We start from the raw sequence: 20,201 nt of genomic DNA on the forward strand, positions 1-20,201 counted from the left end.
TGAGACTAAATTCTATGACTTTTCCCTTATTGAGTACTCATTGATTTATGAAAGAAGCATTCTCTGATTTACACAGAATTTAAGAATTTCTTTGCATATATTTCCCTGGAAAATAAAAAGATTAATTTCATTTGTAAAAATTTAAATTACAAGGTGTTCTTTCCGTAGCACTGTACTTGCAATTCATAGAGTAGAATTTTATACTTTAAATTCTAGAAATCGTCTGGTCATACACATTCTCCTTTTACAAATGAGGAAACTAAGGCATGGACAGAATTGATTTGGCCAAACTAGTAGTTTATTAAAGGCAGATTTAGCTCTGAAAGCCAATTGGCCTGGCTTCCTAGAAAAGAAAAAAATTTTTTTTGACATATATTGCGTACATTTTACTGTTTTGGAAATTTTTTAATAAACTCTTTATAAGCATAATAATAAACCAGTAAGTATTAAAATCGTAAGTTAGAATTTTCTTACCCAAGAAGATCAGTTTCCTGTACTTCTTTCCCCTTTCCTCCCTTCCTTCCTTCTCCAGCATTTTTGGTTTACTAAACAAATGGGAAAGCTTTTGTAGATTCTGTAGTGATTGGAAATCTCTTTATTTTATGGTTGTGGAACAGCATTCTGTCCTTTCAGTTGAACTTTGTAATATTGCATGCTACTTAAACAACATAAACCATTTACAACTACTCTGGCAAGTACAGAGCTTTCCTTTGAACTTTGTAGGACTTGACTGGATATCTTAATTTAGCTACAATACATCCTCTAATTGTTTCATAGCACAAGTCTTATTTTTCAACAGGATTATAAATCCAGTAACATCCAGTACTGATTAATTATCTCCAGTATTTTATCACCACCCAAACAGAAGAAAATGTTTTCTTCTGTTCCCACTCAGGGACCTGTTATTTTGAAATACTTCGTCTACCAAATAGTCTTTATTTATTAAACAGTAATTAACTACATAATTTATTTCTATTTGATTTTCAAACTGAAGATGTTTATTTTCATTATTCTGAATGTCTTATTGCCAATTAAGCTTTTCATTTAAAGTGAGATTTATCCAAAGTTTTATCACCAGATACATACTATTTCCACCACGATTGTTGAAATTTAAAATAGATTATGGATTATTAACTTTGCCTTTCGGTATAGCAACAAGTGATAGTTAGAGATAGGGAGATTATTAGGCATCTATTGCAGCAGTCCAAGTGAGAAAGAATGAGGGCCCAAATCAGTGAGTTTGATGGGAGAGAGAGTAGGGATGTTGAGGTAATTTGGTAGGAGTTGGTGCTGACTGTATATGGGGAAGGAGTCAGGAATGTAATAGTATAGTCGTATGAGTATCTTGACAGCTGTTGTCATCACTGATTTACTTTGTCTAGGTACTGAAAAGTTGTTTAAAATATAGTTCCTGTTCTGGAAGAGGTTAGTCTCAGAAACATTTCATCTTTTTGGTCAACTAATTTATGGTCTGGACTATTAGGGAAAAAAGCCAACACATTTTTCCATAGCAGTGATAATTAACATTTATTGCATCAATTGCAGTATTAATCCTTTGAACTGTTTATATGAAGCAGGAGATTAAAATTGATACTTTGATCTTAGAAGTATTCTGTGGTCTTAAAACATCTGTCTGAACAAAATAAATTTTAAAAATATATTATGAAGTAAGTAACTTCTTTTTCTGATTCCTCTCTGTTACAGATGATTACTGTGAATGCTTCCTTGTTTCCTAGCTCTGTGGCCAACTCATTAATAGCAGTTGGAAATGATGGACTTCAAGAAAGAGACAGAATGGTTCGAGCATGCATTGCCATTATCTGTGAACTAGGTAAGAATTTTATTCATGTAATAAAAATGTATTTTAAAGAAAGTATATAACATTTCTTAATGCCTTTAATAAATGAATTCTTTACTTATTGGTACAAAGATATGAAAAAGTAGGACATTTTTGATAGGGAAGTAGAGGACTTGGTACTTAACAAATAATTTCAATGTGACATTAAAATTCTATAAATTTTAAAGTTTTACTCATCATGAAATTTAGTGTATAGGAATTGTCCAAATTCCAGTAATTAGAATAAAATGTCTTAAAGTCTGCTTCTCTCAGATGTTAGTTAACCATGCTATGCTATCTTGAAGTGGGTTAACAAATAACCCACCATATGTAAAAAAAGAATTCTAAATGCAAAAGGATTAAAGAGTTAAATGGAGAAAAAATGGGGAAAAAAACTTATCTGATCATTGTAAGGAAGAGGAGTTTTGAATTATCAAAAGAAATCAGAGATTTTAGCAGCTATAGATTTTATTATAAAGAGACGAGAAAACATATAGTACCAGAAAAAACAAAGGAAAAATAAATGTAGCAAATATGATAGGTAAATAACTTATTTATAAGTTCAATAGAAAAAAATAAATAATTCTCAAGGAAATAACACGGTTAATCAACATATTTAAAAAGTTCAACCTCACCGACTTCACTTATAACCAAAGAAGTATAATTTCAAATGACAAGAGAAGATGATATTTTTTCCCATCAAAGGTAGAAATGGTGTAGCTTATATTTACTCTTGATATAATAAGTAAATTAATACCAAATTTTAAGCTAAAGAAACAAAAGAGCCAGACCCTACCACTGCGGATTTAAAAATACTGTCCACAATACCTGTTGATTTAGAGACAAAGTCAGAAACTTGATTAAGGGTATTTTGAAAATAATACAAATTTGACTACATGTCAATGTATGGGATGCCTGGAAAGCTATAATCAGAGTTTACTTATCATAAAATTCTTTTATAATTATGCAAAAAGTAATGAAAATAAGTGAGTGAACCTAAGAAATAGAAAAAGAAGAAAAAAAATTAATTTTAAGGTAAGCAGGAGGAAAGCAACAATGAAATTAAGAGTCTTAGAGAACAAGATAGATTATTTAATCTAACCTATGTTAATTGGAAGAAGAAAAACATGATACACAGTTTTGCAAACATACACTCATGTTTGAAAACACAAAAGTCAGAGAACCAAGATTAATATAAAAATGAGGAAGAGAACATAATAAGAGTTTTTAAAATTGAGATGTTTTATATGTATTTGAAAATCTTACTGAAATAAATGAGTTTTCAGAGAAAATTTTAATTCCCATTTGACTCAAAAAGTAGAAAACATGATGATAGATCAAAAACCGTTGGAGTACGTGATGAAATAATTGCCTCCAGAAAGACTCATCCAGGTAGTTTTTGTCTTAAAAAAAAATTGTTTCAAAGAAGAGAGAATTCTTATGTAATGTAATTTGATTGAGAATGTTAAAAATGTGGAAACCTATCTTTTTTTATGGAACTACCATTTTATATATATATACACACACATATCTATACACATATATATAATAAAATAATTAGAAGGCTACTTTGTTACTCTAGAATATTTATCTCAAATCAACACTCTGTATTATTCCTAATGGTAGATCTCTACAAAAACTACATCCTTTTAACTCTTGATTAGCATTGTTTTAAAACTTTTAGCGAGGTTAGTAAGACGGAATAATAAATGAAGTTTACATATAGGAAAGAAGACACCATTACTTTTAGATGGTATATCTAGAAAACTCTGAATCATCTGAAAAACAGAACTTAAGTTTAATTCAGTACAGTGGAAACAAATAAAAATACAGATTTGTTAGATTTATTTTGTGTTTCAGCAGTAATCAGTAGATATAATAGAAAAAAATGATACTATTTCTAAAGTAGAAAAGAAAACTATATACAGCAAATAAACTTAATAAGAAACCTGTGTGACTTGTGTGTGTGTTTCAGTGATAGTTCTGACTTTTGAATTTATCCAGTTGATTCTCAAGAAGGCACAAGTAATCTGTACGGGTAGAAATGAGAACATTGGTTGCCTGTGTAGTAGAGGGGCACTGATTGAAAAATGATGTGAGGGAACTTTCTACGGCAGTGAAAGTGCTATACCTTGATTGGGGTATTGGTTATAAGAGTATAGACAGTGTTCAAAATTTATTGAGCTATACTATTAAGATGTGCATTTTACTGTATGTAATTATACCTCAATTTAGAAAAAATAGAAGAAGAAACCTAATTCTAGAATTCAGCTAGAATAAACAGGAGAGATCCAACCATGAAAACACTTTTGAAAAAGAATAAATGGAAGGGAAAGGAAGGATTTTTTTCTCATGTATTGAAAAAAAATTATTAATCTAGGTTATTAAGAGGTAGAAAAATGAAAAAGAATTAAGAGTTACAGACCCTGATGGATAAAAAATTTTAGTATATCAAAAGTAGAAAAATTACTTTGGGAAACATGTTGGGATGATTGATTACACATTTGAAAAAAATTGAATTTATCGTATTAAGCCAAACTCAGTTTCCTGACAGATTAAAAACTGAAATGTTAATCATGAACTCATTTAAAATATACATATATATGTGTGTGCACATACAAAGAAAATGCCTCGTCTTTGAAGTAAGGAGTTTCTGAGCTTAAAATAAAATCTAAAGTTAAGTCACAAATTAGATAAAAGATTTGAAACAGATAAAGGGCTAATAATTCCACTGTATAAAGAACTCTTTGCAATTGAAAGAAGAACCATTTCAGTAAAATATGGACAAAGGATATGAATAAACAATTCAGAGACATAAAAAAAGTCAGGGTTTGGAAAGTATATTCAGCGACTCTTATTAGATATATTTTATTCATGTGCTCTTTTAAATGTCGTTGACTAGAAAGTTTTTCAAGTCAGAAAGGAAGTTAAGTTTTAAAATAAAATCCCAAATTTCTGATTACTTTTTATTAATTATACCCTATATAATATATTAAGCTTTTCTTTTTTATTTTAGCACTTCAGAATCCAGAGGTGGTGGCCCTTCGAGGTGGACTAAACACCATCTTGAAAAATGTGATCGATTGCCAACTAAGTCGAATAAATGAGGCCCTCATTACTACAATTTTGCACCTCCTCAATCATCCAAAGACCCGACAATATGTGCGAGCTGATGTAGAATTAGAGGTAGAAAATTTAATATTATTTTCTAATTTTAAAATAGGACTTTAAGAATGTACTCTTACTTTGAATTTTAAAGTTAATAGAAGTAGCGTTAATTATCAAACCTAAATTAACTAAGACTGGCTTATTCCTAGCAATATTTTATAGCTCATTCAATTTGGACTGACTTGAAAATATTTTTTCTCAAGAATTTCTCATCAGTGTGTAGAGTGAAGGTTATTTTTTTTTTTTATTATCTATGAAAACTTTACTAGGCAAATTAGAGCACAAGTAAGGTTACATGGACACTTACTTATTTTATTTAAGAAGACTATTTCTTTTTAAGGACTTTAGTACATTAGTTGTGTGTGAATAGCTCCTGGTAATCATATACTATTTATTTATTCAACCGTGCTAAAATTCTCTGAACTTGGAAACATTTGTTAGCAACTAATGACCAAATATACTTGAAAGAATTAGAATATATATTTTTCTTTTTTTATATATATCTTTCTTGTTAATGTACAGCACATTAGCAAAGCCTTTATATGAATGAAAAACCTCAAAGAACATGAAAGACATTTACGTACACTACTATCTTTGCTTATATCTTTTTTTTTTTAAATCACAAATGTTCTTTTTTTCCTTAAAATGATCCACCTGGAATAGCATAGTGATTGAGAGCATAGACTTTGGGCTATACAGGTCTGGTTTTGATTGTTTTGCTCTATAACCTACTAGCTTTATGACTTTGGGCAAATTATTAGCCTCTCTTGGATCCATGTTTTCCTAAGTACAATAAAATGAAGGTCATGATTTTTACCTTAAATTACTGTGAAGAATACAGACTAAAGTAATAGTAGTAGTACCAGCAGCTAACATTCAGGGAAAGCTTCTAATGAGTTGGGCAGTATTTCCAGGTGCTTTACATATATTATTCCTAATCTATGTAAAATTAGTACCTGGCACATAATAAATATTCCACAAATACTAGTTGTCTTGGATGTTAGTCATTATCATCATCTTATACTTTATCATCATCCTCCTCATCATAGAGTCTGCTGTTAAGAAAATACTGTCCTCATTTTTATTATATTTTATCAATTTTCATTCTAAATTGATACTTCTTGATTTTCTTTTCTACATATGAAGAAACTATTTTCAGTGCTACTGCCTCTGTTGTAAGGCCTAAATCTTTCTCCTGTTAAAAATCCCTTTTTCAATTTACCTTGGCTTCTATTTCTACTGTATGTGATATGTTTTGACCTAAGACAGAAAAAAGTATGGATTAATATAATGTTATTAGAATAGACAGTCTGTAAGGATTGTAAGTTAATTGTAATTTTTTATAGTAAATTTTAAAAACAACATTTTTTAAACTTATACTTCAGAGGAGAATAGGGTAATTCATAGCATCTGCTGTGGAAAACTAGAAAAGCTGAATAATTGTGGAAATCATATACTTAAAGCAATATAGAGCTGTGAAAGCAATAAGGACCGGAGGGAGTGAAATTCTAGAGAAGGAAGATTCTTTGAGAGTTGCCCTGAAGATTTCCAGATGTCCTTGGTGGCACTTGCAGATTTGGGGTACAGGCTGGAGGCTACAAATATAACCTAGGCCTAGGTTGAAGACAAGAGTATTTGGCAGTCATACGGGTATGGAGAGACAAACCTAGAGATGTGAAAAGTCCCCAGACCAAGTGTGGTTTACCCCTCCCGACATTTGCTGAAATAAGAATCTATGCAGAAGCTACAATGTCAGAGTCTGAGGAAAGCACAGTGGAATATACTGCAGCCTCCACTGCACGGGACGCAAAGGCCTCCTAAGAGGAGGGGCCCGGGCAAAAGTTGAAAGGCCTCTAAGTAGTAGTGAATTTACAGTGATTTAAAGTGAGCAAGGTTGTGAATATAAAGACAATACACAAAGATAACTTGGATTTCTTTATACTAGCAACAAAAGGAGAATGTAATTTATAAAATAAGCTGTTTAAATAATGTTCAAAAATAGACAAAACTAAGTCATAGTGTTAGAAGTTAGAATAGTACTCTTGTTAGTGCCTGAGTACAAAGAGGGAATAAGGAGGCTTTGAGGATGTGGTGTTTTCTTCATCTGGTACTGATTTCAGGAGTGTGCTTAGTTTGAGAAAATTGATCAAACCATACATTCATGATTTGTGTCTTGTTATACCTCAATTTAAAAGTTCAAAAATTCACTTTGTACATTAAAAAAAATCACTCAAATATATTCCATGATGATGAGTTTGAAGAAATAAGTGTCTCAAACAGTATACCGAATTAAAGATAAAGAGAAAGAGAAGTGGAATTAATTTTAGCTTGTAACAGGAAGAATGTATTTCATAATAAGGAGCTTTTTTTTTTAATCTTCTTTTTCTGCTTTTTTCTTTAATTAGCGAATTTTAGCACCCTATACTGATTTTCACTACAGACATAGTCCAGATACAGCTGAAGGACAGCTCAAGTAAGTACTGTTTGTTCCTAGTAATTTATAAGGTGGTGTGTGTGTTGCTATTAAAACTTTGAGATTTGTCTGATTGCATGTAGAGCCAGAAAAATGTGAGTTTAAGTAAGTTTCTTTTTTCATGTAGTTAGGTTGTAGTTCTCTTGTAATATAATTAACTGTGGTTTAAAAAATTAAAAGTAAGCTTTGGAAAATTTAAAGACTTGGAATTGATTTCTTATTTTAAAAAATGTAAGGTAGGCTGCAGTAGAAACCTAGATCTTTAATTGTTTTTCTGTTGTAAGTATTTTTAGCATAGTTACATTGAGAGACTAAAAGAATCAAGTAACACAGAAAATAGAAGAAAGAGCTGCCTTAACGAATTAAGCAAAAAGACATAGGATATAGAATTTTGAGAGTAAAGTTAACAGGGAAATAAAAGGAGATAAACATTATTTTCTAGCAATGAGGCTGAATAATTTTCAAAGTCTTTTCGGAGAGAAAAGCACTTGTTCACTAGGTATTCTGGGATAACTTTATAATTAAATTGATTCAGGGATCAAATAATGTACTATTTGAAAACTTTGCAAGTGATGCAATTCCAATAAATATGCTGTGAGGTGTTTTTCTAGTAAAATTGTTGAATTTCAGACATACTTATTTTGATATATAGTATGTATATAAAATTCCTCACTAAGTTTTGGAACATTGTGAAATGGGGATATTTTTGTTAGTTTTCATTTTTCTCCTGAATTAAAAGTGGTGGTTTCATATCTTTAATTACCTCCATCACTGGCCTTATCACACCCTAAGATATCATGACGTGAGCTAAGAAATCAAAATAGATATCCTCTGTTTAAGACTTCTCAAACCTTATTTCTGCTAAGTTATGAATTGGGATTCTTAACCGCATTCTTGGCTTCTTCTTAGAATATTTGGACATCCTCTTTATTGATGGAGCGTGTATACGTTTTCTGTAGCTGCATGACAAATTACTACAAATGTAGCAGCTTAAAATGACATCAATTTGTTAGCTCACAGTTCAGTAGCTCGGAAGTCTGGCACTGCTCTTACCTGAAGGTTCTGATGAAAAATCCATTTCCAAGCTCATTCAGCTTTTTGGCAGAATTCATGTCTTTGCTGTTGTACAGCTGAGCTCCCTGTTTCCTTACTGACTGTCAGCTGGTGCCTACTCTCAGTTTCTAGAGGCTACCCTCTTTCCTTGGCACATGGCTCCCTTCATCTTCAAACAGCAAGAATGCCTCAAATCCTTGTGCTTTGAATCTCCCTCACTTCCTCTTCTGCCACCAGTTAGAGAAAGCTTCCAGTTAGGTCAAGCCTACCGGATGAGCTTCCTGTCTTAATGTCTGCTGCTATGTAACATTAACATAATCACAATCATGGCAGTGATATCACACAGGACCCAGGGATTATGGCATGGAATCTTGAGGGGATAGGGGGCATTTTTAGAATTCCACCTAATAGGATAAGCAAGAAATGAGCATGGATATTTTTTAGAGTTGAGGGGAAAAATGAACATTACACCAAAATCCTTTCTTTCTTACTTGGTTCTGTACTTTACTTTCATTAAGTTTCTGGAGTATGGGCAGTTTCGAGAGTATGGGTACATTATGGCCAGGGAATAAGGAAATGAGTGATTTTTTAAAATATTAAAAATTTACCAAATATTTTAGAGAGTAGATAACCAGATAATCAATATAAATGTCACTAACATTTTTAAGAGAAGGAGCACCAAAAGTTTGACCACACAGATGTCCAATTCTCATTTCTTCCACCATTCCACATCCCCATTTTAGTTTCTGTTATATTCTCATTCTGATTGGTGCTACAGAGCTTAATGTGGTTTGTTTTGTGTGTGTATGTTTTTAAGTGTTTCATTTCTTCTTTGTAGACCATCTGATTGTTCACTGTTCTTTAATTTGATTTTCTGTCATTGTTCTTTATGCCTTCTGTTTTTTCTTTCCCAGTTCTCTGGATTTCTGTATTCTCACAACTGTTAAGAACTTTATTAGGGAAGAAAAAAATGGATAGTCAACAGGGTGGAGATGGTTGAGGTGGCATAAAGAAAGAATACAAGATTGCTGTTAAGTATTGAAATTGGCCATAAGCCATACATGGAAAATGTTTAACAAATATAAATAGTTTTATTAGTTTATTTTCATAAACTATTGCATAGAAAGGGACAAGTGAGACTATTAGATACACAGTTATGAAAGAAGAAAGTAGCTGCTGATATTCTAATAATATCTAGTTATTTAATAACTTCTCTGAATATATGGGCTGTTGAGCTTGCTTGTTAGAAATGCTCAAATAAGTTTGGGGCAAGAATTTCAAAGTAAAGAGGAGACATGTGGTAAAAGAAAGAGGTTTATGTGGTAATTTTTTTGCTAAGGGGCAGCCTTGCAACAAAGATGCTAATTAAGCAGGCTGGTGTTGGTCTCTAATGCTCAATTAAAGGTGTTAATGAGCTGTCTAAGAATAGTTTTCAGAAAGAGCAGGAAATGTAGAACTGAACAGAAAAGTAGAATTTATAACTTATTTTAAGCCATATTGTGAATTTTAAATTGAGGGTGGAGTCAGTATATAATTGAGTAATTTGCTTTGAGGTAGATTTGATCTTTGTTTTTTTTAACATGTCATCTTATTTCCTGTAAATGTTTAAACATTAACTAATGATAGCTGTCATCAGAATACAGTAGCAGGAAAAACTCACTTTTTATTTTAACATTTTATTTCTTTGATGCCCCCTCTTTGGCCCCTCCCTCCCCCAACAGAGAAGACAGAGAAGCGAGATTTCTAGCCAGTAAAATGGGAATCATAGCAACATTCCGGTCCTGGGCAGGTAAGTTACTGTGTGATGCTTTATAAGATCCAATAAGAAAAACTTGACCATTTTTTCAAATGTTAAATTATTATTGCGACATCTAATTTAGACGTTAACCTAGTCTTATTTTATATGTTATTCCGAGCCAAAGGGATTTGTACAAAATTATTTAAATTGACTATTTGTAAATCAATGTGCTAATGATTCCCCGGGCAATTAAAAAAAATTAAACGTGATCTATACCAAAAAAATTTAAGGAGTGTTAGCTGTATATGTAACTGAAGTTTGTTACCTAAATGTACAATGTAGAATGTCATAAATACCAAATAAGCAAGATAGGCCATTAGTAGTCCCAAATTTCTTGAGAAGAGAGACTCTGCATGTTCGTATCTTTCCATGGAATGAAAAGCAAAGATTTTCCTCAAAATAATACCACCACTAAATGTGTTATTTTATATTAATGATTACCTTCTTCCTTCTTGAGTTTGTAAAGCAATTTAAAGGATAGCTTATGAAGGAGTATAGCAGTAAACAGAACAAGAAAAATCACCTGAACATTTCTGGGTACGTAGGTAACCTAACAGATAGCGTTTCCATACAAATGACTATCCCAGCCATACAGTTGGCCGCTAGCCAGTAGATTTTCAGGAACTTCCTCTAGACTCTCAACACTTTGGTGAAAAAACTCCAGCCTTGCTCTGTCTCATGACTGCCTATTTCCCCTTACCCTCGTGGACAGCCTAGGATTCTATGAGAGCCCAGCCATCACACATCCTTTTTCATGCTCAACCAGCTTTCACCACATTCTGTCAGTAGAGAAACTAACACAGTTCGCCTGCAAAGCTTAACCATCACTGCACTTAACCTCAAAACTCACTGTAACTTTGTGTTCTGTAGTTATAATCATCATCCTTTCTCATCCTTCAGCTTCCTTGCCATTAGAGCAGTTCCTATCTTACGAAAAAATGAATTTTATTCTGCTCTAAGCACCAGTACAGCTTAGCTACTATCTGCTCATTCTCCCTACTTCCAGACTCTACTCTCCCTATCAGTGTCTCTCTCATCTCTGTCTCTCTCCTTGCTTCTCTTAAACTTCTTTCTGCTGTGCTTCAGTTTGTCTTGGGGTCCTTATACACTGATCCATCATTAGAAACTTAGAAGGTTGGAAATCTTCCACTCTCCCGTTTAAGTAAGAAGAGAAATATGGCATTACAAGTTAGAACTTTGAACACGTTTTTTTCACAAAAATAATTTCCTAAATAGTTTTTATATTCTTTGGTACTATTTATGAGTTAAATAAGCTTTTGTATATTTGTAATATTATTTCTATGATACTATATATTTCAAAACCCAAATAACTGATTGACAAATGAACTTTTAAAACATAGTTTCCTCATGAGTTACAGTAGCCTGTTTTCCCTCTTAGTGCAGATAGGATCTGTAAAGACTATCTTAGTCTATTTAATCTCTCATGTTACTATCAAACATCAAAGTTTGAGAAATACCATTTTGATGATTTAAGCAAGTAAGTCTGCCTTTTGTGTTTTAATTTGAATTTTGAACTTCAGTTCAAAGAGAAAATATAGATTATTCATAAATATATGTGCTTAGTTAGCTAGAAGTAACAGGGAACTTTAGAGTCCTGTATGACTTTTTAAAAATGTTTTTCTCAACATTTTATTATCGAAAATTTCAAACATACAGAAAAATTATACAGTGAACACCCATGTACTTCCATCACCTAGACTTTGCTCTATTTGCTTTATTAAATGTCTTTCCATCAGCCCATCCCTCTGTGAATTCATCAGTCCTCTTATGTTATTCTCTTGCATTTCAAAGGAAGTTGCAGAATTCAGTACTCTTGATTTCTGAACACTTCAGCATGCACGCTATTACTGAGAATTTAGTATTTGTTTATGGCTCTGATTTGGTTATTTTTGTTTTTTGGGGTTTTTTTTTAGGTAAAATTAACCCCTTTCAATGAAATGCACAAATCTTGAGTCTACCATTTAATGAGTTTTGACAAATGCTTACACCTGTGTATCCAAACCCTTTTTATGATATAGAACAGTACTATCATTCCAGAAAGTTCTCTCATGCTCCTTCCTATTTAACCCCTGACCCCTACTACCCTAAGAAGCAACCAGTGTTCTGTTTATTGTCATCATAGATCAGTTTTGCTTGTTCATCTAAGTGAGATCCTAGCCTATGTAAGGCTTTTTTTCACCCAACATAATCATTTTGAGATTCATTCATGTTGTATATATCTATAATATGTTCCTTCTTATTGCTGAGTCGTATTCCTTTGGGTGAATATACCACAGTGTTTTTAGCCCTCCTCTTGTTAGTGAACCTCTGACCTGTTTGCAGTTTTGACTACTGTAAGTAAAGCTACTATGAGCAGTCTTCTACAAGTCTTTTTTTTGCAGATATGAGCTTTCATTTCTCTTGAGTAAATACCCAAATGGAATTCCTGGGTAACAGGATGGATGTATGTTTAGTTTTAGTTTTATAAGAAACAGCCAGACTTTTTCTCCAAATACTTAGACTGTTTTATTCTCCCATCCTCAGTGTATGTGAGTTTCAGTTGCTCTGCATCCTTGTCAGCATTTGGTGTTGTCAGTCTTTAATTTTAGCCATTCTGGTGGGTCTGTAGTGGTATCTCATTGTGAATGTAATTTGCATCTCCCTGATTACTAATGATATTGAACACTTCGTATGAGTTTATTAGCTATTCACATATTTTATTTTGTGACATGATATTAGTATGTTTAAAATTGTTTGACTCAATTATCTCACTTAAAATTTTGATCCACACAATTTATTTGAATTCTCTGTTATACTCTTCTGTGCACTCCCCATATTTTAGAATTAAACTTTTAAAAGACGAATATCAAGCAGTTTTTGGCTTTCAGTTGAGGAGGCATTAAATAAGGGAGACAGACTTGTTGTCTTACCCTCTCCAGTATTGTTAGTCCCTGAGAATCAGTCATCAGCAGATGGGAGTAGTAGGCAGTCAGATTCATGAACCTTTTTGGGTATGAAACAAATAAAAGGAATTTAAATGATAAAATTATTGATAGTCTCTAATCAGTAGAGAAATTCAGAGAATGTTTGAAATATATTATCTCTTATGATAACCAAACAATATAATATTATAATTTTGCTTGGAAAAACATCGCAGATTTTGTATTATGGATATATTAAGTACAGAAATTTTTTTGAGGGACTGGCCCAGTGGCGTAGTGGTTAAGTTTGCGTGCTCTGCTTCAGCGGCCTGGGGTTCACAGTTTTGGATCCCAGGCACAGACCTGCACACCACTGTCCATCAAGCCATGCTATGGTGGCATCCCACATACAAAATAGAGGAAGATTGCCACAGACGTTAGCTCAGCAACAATCTTCCTCAAAAAGGAAAGTTGGCAGTAGATGTTAGCTCAGGGCCAATCTTCCTCACAAAAATAAATATATAAATAAATAGAAATTCTTTTGAAATCTAAGTCAGAGATTTCTTTTTCTTTTTATCCTCTTTAGGTATTATTAATTTATGTAAACCTGGAAACTCTGGGATCCAGTCTCTAATTGGAGTACTTTGCATACCAAATATGGAAATAAGGGTAAGTAAAAGTTATTGTAATTGTTTTATTCTTTGGCTTTTAACAGAGAAAATGAATTGTAAAAAAAGTTATTTCAGATGATGCCTTTTCCTCATAAATTGTTAATCTGTTGCATAGAGCATTTTAAAAATACGTAAACATTTACTACCTAATTGAATACTAAGGATAACATGAATCCTTTGAAATCCTGCTATTGTTAGGAACTATGACTTTATTAAAAATATGAAATTAATTATACTTTATGCATTAAAACATGCAAACAATACAGAAGGGCATTCTCGTTGTAAAAGATTGAAGCAACATAGCAACATATTTATGGAGGAGCACGTGCAGTAGTATGCATTCTAACGAGCTTTTACAATATGTTCTGGGTAGTGGTTCTGATTAAAATTGGGTTGTTAATATTTATTCACTTATTTATTAGATGTAGTCCTAACTTCTTAGTGCCTAGGAATTTGTATTGAACAGCTAAAATAAATTGAAATTGTGGGGGGAAAAAATTAACTCTTCAAGTGATTCTTCCTTTTCCCTTTAAATGTTTTTGTTTGTTTTAATTTTGTTCAAAGGAATAAAATTTGCTGCTTTCTTATTTCTTCTTTATATGAACCAAGCCTAGAGTTGAAAAATAGTATTAGAAAATATTAGCCAGGAGTGCCTCACTTAAAATGTGAACTAAGCATTTAGACCTTGGAAATGAAAGGATGTGATTATAGTTGGAAAGATCTACGGCCTATGAGCAGGGAACTAAATGTTAGGGCAATGGTGAAAGAACATAGTCTTTGGAGTCTGGCTGACTGAGGTTTGACTCCTGGTTTTATTACAGTTGTGTGTCACTCAGCGACAGGGATGTGTTCTAAGAAATGTGTCATTAGGTGATTTCATTGTCGTGTGATCGTCATAGAGTATACTTACACAAACCTGGATGGTATAGCCTGCTACACACCTAGGCTATGTGTATTGCTTGTTGCTCCTAGGCTACAAACCTGTACATTATGTTACTGTACTGAATAATGTAAGCAATTGTAACACAATGGTAAGTATTTTTGTATCTGTATGTATCTAAACATAGAAAAGTATGGTATAGAAGTAAAAATATGGTATAGAAGATAAATGGTATACCTGTATGGAGGAGCACTTACCATGAATAGAGCCTTCAGGACTGAAAATTGCTCTAGGTAGGTCAGTGAGTGAGTGGTGAGTGAATATGAAGGCCTTGGACATTACTGTATCTTATTGTAGACTTTATAAGCACTGTACACTTTGGCTACACTAAATTTATAAAAATATATATATTTTTCTTTCTTCAATGATAAAGTAACCTTAGCTTACTGTAACTTTTTTACTTTGTAAACTTTTTAATTTTTTTAACTTGTTGAGTCTTTTGTAATAACACACCTTAAAACACAAACACATTGTACAGCTGTACAATGTTATATTTCTTTATATCCTTACTCTATAAGCATTTTTCTATTTCTTTTTAAAGATTTTCATTTTTTTAATTTTTCCTTCTTCTCCCCAAAGCCCTCCCAGTACATAGCTGTATGTTTTAGTTGTGAGTCCTAGCTGTGGCATGTGGGATGCCACCTCAGCATGGCTGGAGGAGCAGTGCCATGTCTGTGCCCAGGATCCGAACTGGTGAAACCCTGGCCTGCTGAAGCAGAACATGCAAACTTAACCACTTGGCCATGGGGCTGGCCCCAACATTTTTCTATTAAAATTTTTTTTTTTTTTACTCTTTTGTTGAAAATTAAGGCACAAACACACACATTAGCCTAGGCCTACACAGGGTCAGGATCATTAATATCACTGTCTTCCACCTCCACATCTTGTCCCACTGGAACCTCTTCAGGGACAATAACACCCATGGAGCTGTTATCTCCTGTGATACAGTGCCTTATTCTGGAATACCTCCTGAAGGACCTACTTGAGGCTCTTCTTGAGGAGGTATCACTCTTTTCAGAAATATGTCCATGGTGATTTGTTTGTTTTTTTCATCATAGATTTGCTTATAAACAGGTAATGCATTGTGAACATTCCTCTCTATTAATGGAAGCCTTTTGATGTTGAGGTCCATGTTTTCAAACTTTTTAAGAAGCTTGTTGAAGTCTGCAAAAGTTTCTGCTAAACCCTTCACTGTGAATTTTCTTGGGAGTTCTTTTTCTTCTCCTGCAGTTTCCTTTTTCTTGCTATGATGTCACTAAGCATCAGAAATTTTTCAGCTCCATTATAATCTAATGGGACCACCGTTTATGTGGTCATTGACCGAAAAGTCGTTATATGGCATATGACTGTATTTATAGCTCCATGACCTTGGGCAAATTACTTTTAATCTTTAAATCTATTTCCTCATATGTACAATGGGGACAATAAAAGATTTATTGAAAAGATTAAAAACCATGTATGTAGTAAGCATTCAGTAATTACCCCTTTTCTAATATAGGCCTGATGACAGTAGTTTTCTAAAATACAGTAGTTCTGTTTTTATCAATTTTTTATTCTCAATATAGAACATTTAAAAAATCTTTAAGCAATGATTTAGTCCATAAGAAAAATGAACTGTATATGTTTGCACTTGCAGCGAGGTCTGCTTGAAGTGCTTTATGATATATTTCGTCTTCCTCTACCTGTTGTGACTGAAGAGTTCATAGAAGCACTGCTCAGTGTAGGTAAGTATTGAAGTGCATTTGTAGCTATTCATATAATATAACTTTTTGAATGGCTTATCTAATGGAGGCAGACTCTCTTAAAGGAAAAATACTGTACTAAATATTGAATATCATTTTCTTTTCTTACGGCATTATTGGGGCATGAAATTAATGTAAAAATAAAACCTCAAATAAGAAATCTTAATTTCTTCTCTATCACCCTAGCTCTTGCAGATGAGCAGTGAGAGTAATAGAAAGATGGACCAAGAAAGGAAGAAAGGAGACAATAAGAAACCTCTGTAATTATCAAATTAGATGGTCTGATTCTTGTCTTATTTTAGCCAAATGACTCCTGAGTCCCCAAATGAAGAAAGTTAGATCTGTGTGCATTTACATACATCATTTTTTTCTGTATGCCTTTTTCAGTCTATTTTTTAACCAACATTTAGAAAAATTGTTCATGGCTTGGCTGGCTAATGGTTCTACATTTATCTGAAGTGTTTTTTTGACATCTAATTTTCTTCTAACCACCTAATTTTAACTGTTTTAGATCCAGGTAGGTTCCAAGACAGTTGGAGGCTTTCAGATGGCTTTGTAGCTGCTGAGGCAAAAACTATTCTTCCTCATCGTGCCAGATCCAGGTAGAATTTAAATAAAGAAATGGTTCAAATTTATTATTACTGTTTTTACATTAAATTATGTAATATTTGGAGCATTATTTAAATTGTTTCTGTGCTGTGTTCATTTCCAGGCCAGACCTCATGGATAATTATTTGGCACTGATACTCTCTGCATTTATTCGTAATGGACTTTTAGAGGTAAGACTTATAAACCTGATTTTATTCTGTTTTATTTATTTTGTTTTCTCCAACGAATTCTTTCAGAACAACAGACATAGATGATACATAAATGTATTCATATATACTATTTTGCAACTATGATATTTTCTTTTACTTTCAAAGGGTTTGGTTGAAGTGATAACAAACAGCGATGACCATATCTCGGTTAGAGCTACCATCCTTTTAGGAGAGCTTTTACATATGGTAAGTTTAGCAACTTCTGATTATGTTTCATATCATTAATGTTTTAATTTATAAACAGGTTATTTTAGCAATGCTACTTTGTATTTTCTCAAAAAAATAAATTTGCGTTTGTTTGAATGTTTATCTTTGCATTACAAAGAGCCCTTGATTCCTCGTATCTTGATTTATAGAGAGGCTAGTTTTATAAATGGAACAAATATAAAAAATACAAAATTCTGAATATTAATTTTTACACTCACTTTCGATGCTGACACTTTCAGTCCTGTAAATCTTAGTGTCTCTCAGAAAGACTTCCTACCTAAACAGCAAGAAATTACAAAACTCATAGATACTACTTCAGTCAGCTAGAAATGGAGTTGATGTATGGCAATCAGGGCCTGAATTAAAGAAAATTTTGTGCGAAATTCTAAATATAACTGTCTTGTTTGAACACAGTCTTCTCACTAAACTTGTAAGTTGAGGTTCAGAGGGTAGGAATCTTTTTCTTTATTTTTTTGGCCTTGATTTTACGACATCAGTAACTTCTGGAAACAGGGAGCTAGGAAAGTGATCTGACCATTTTCTACTCCCAGTAAATTAAGCAATGGGGGAACTCTGATCGTTTGCAAGGTAGAAATTCTTATTTCTAGGTTACCTATTAATAATATACTAAATAAAAAGAACCACTTTAAACTCATCAAGGAAGAAGAACCCTTATGGCAAATCTTTTCAAGTTATGTTATGACTTGCTATTGTTGGCAAAGTATTTTTTGTTTTTATTGTTATTTCAGTCTCCACCTCCAGTTCTATCCCACCTCTGTTTAAGTGAGGTACAGAGAATTGAACAGAGTTTAGTGATAACTGTTTTGTTTATCAGTGAGTTATTTAGCCACTTGCTCTCTTCTTCTTCAGCTGACTATGGAAGAATTCAGTAATATTGCAGGTTCTCAGGTCTGATTATTTTTACTTCTTAAGATATCATTCCTCCTAAGGTTATCAATATCCAGAATTCTTTGCTTTTCCTTGATGGAATTTCTTTCTAAGTTTCATCTGTTCCCTTCCCCCATAGACCAGAATTCTCTGATTCCCTTGAAATATAAAAGCTGGTCATTTTGAGTATAGTGGTGTTAGTTCATTGCTTGTTATACATCTTCTGGCTTCCACATTTAGGTAATTTACTTATTTTCTTTGATAGAAAGCAGAATGAGTAGTGGAATTTTGTTTGGAAAGCAGGAGTTAATAATAAGTTTCTTGTTTGAAAGATTATTGGACTATGAGGCAAACTTATTTTGAGATGATGGTTTTTAAAATTTAGGAAGTCAACTCATAAGTTATGGTATTACAGCTAGCATCTTAAATGTTATTTTTAATGTAACATTGTAGTACGGTATCTAAGTTTTGATATATAAAGCTTTAAGGTCATTTAAGAGTCGAGTTTAATCCAGTATCACTTAAAATTTATAATTTAATGTCATAGTAAAGGATCTATGAAATTCAGTGGTTTTATTAATGTTATGTGAGTTTGTACCTTTATATTGGTCACATTTCATCCTTGTTGAAAGTACATAAGATAAAAATTATAAATATGTATTGGAAAGTAAATGATTAATTTCATAAGACCTCAGAGTCTTTAGTTTTATATCTGTGGATAATCTATAACATAAAATATTTCTACTTCTCAACTCATAGAATGTTATGTTTCCTTTTAGGCGAACACAATTCTTCCTCATTCACATAGCCATCATTTGCACTGCCTGCCAACCCTAATGAACATGGCTGCATCCTTTGATATCCCCAAGGAAAAGAGACTGTAAGTGTCAGAGCCCTAGCAAAGCTTGTCCCTGGTGTTTGTATTTGATACCCAGTTAGATGACCTTCTCTTCTTTTTTTTTTTTTATTTTTTTTATTTTTTTAAAGATTTTAGTTTTTATTTTTTTCCTTTTTCTCCCCAAAGCCCCCCGGTACATAGTTGTATATTCTTCGTTGTGGGTCCTTCTAGTTGTGGCATGTGGGACGCTGCCTCAGCGTGGTTTGATGAGCAGTGCCATGTCCGCGCCCAGGATTCGAACCAACGAAACACTGGGCCGCCTGCAGTGGAGCGCGCGAACTTAACCACTCGGCCACGGGGCCAGCCCCGACCTTCTCTTCTTTTTAAAAAAGTAGTATATATAGGTTATGCTAGGATGTTCTTTTAGGGAAGCCTTACAGATAAGAGGAAAATTAATAGTTTTATTTAATAATTTGTATTTTAGACTGTAAGGTATTAGAAGTTAGTAAAATCAACTTTTTCTAGCATGTTTCTGATTAAGGACATAGATTTTCTACTAGATCACTAAAAATGTTGTTTGAGAGGTTTTTTCGACTATTTTACGTTTTGAGCAACAATTTAGGCTCTTTTTTAATGTCTAAATTGTTTCAAATTCATGAAGCACAAAGACTAACAGTGTATTCTTTTATATGTGTGGTTAAAAATTATGGAAGTGAGTACCCTATACTATAATAACTAAAATTATTCAATGCTGAAGGAGATAATTGCAAACAGAATTTATAAACAAAAGTGTGGTAATACAGTTATAGCTCTGCTGGAGTTCCAGTACTAATAATAAAATACAATT

General features: G+C 32.8%; 1 protein-coding gene across 4 annotated transcripts in view; it reads left to right on the top strand.

The window, feature by feature from the left end:
- Nucleotides 1-20,201, top strand: part of RICTOR (RPTOR independent companion of MTOR complex 2) — a 112,188-nt gene that overhangs the window by 55,106 nt on the left and 36,881 nt on the right. For 3 of the 4 annotated variants that reach the window (XM_046671602.1, XM_046671603.1, XM_046671604.1), the window contains 10 exons: nt 1,705-1,831; nt 4,854-5,023; nt 7,411-7,478; nt 10,253-10,320; nt 13,837-13,919; nt 16,498-16,585; nt 17,115-17,205; nt 17,316-17,382; nt 17,527-17,607; nt 19,296-19,396. In XM_046671602.1, coding sequence (XP_046527558.1) covers nt 1,705-1,831; nt 4,854-5,023; nt 7,411-7,478; nt 10,253-10,320; nt 13,837-13,919; nt 16,498-16,585; nt 17,115-17,205; nt 17,316-17,382; nt 17,527-17,607; nt 19,296-19,396 — 944 coding nt within the window. The remainder of the gene's footprint in view (nt 1-1,704; nt 1,832-4,853; nt 5,024-7,410; nt 7,479-10,252; nt 10,321-13,836; nt 13,920-16,497; nt 16,586-17,114; nt 17,206-17,315; nt 17,383-17,526; nt 17,608-19,295; nt 19,397-20,201) is intronic. The other variant, XM_046671605.1, reaches the window with a different exon arrangement.

Source organism: Equus quagga, chromosome 9 (assembly GCF_021613505.1).
Source record: "Equus quagga isolate Etosha38 chromosome 9, UCLA_HA_Equagga_1.0, whole genome shotgun sequence".
Classification (NCBI taxonomy): Eukaryota; Metazoa; Chordata; class Mammalia; order Perissodactyla; family Equidae; genus Equus; species Equus quagga.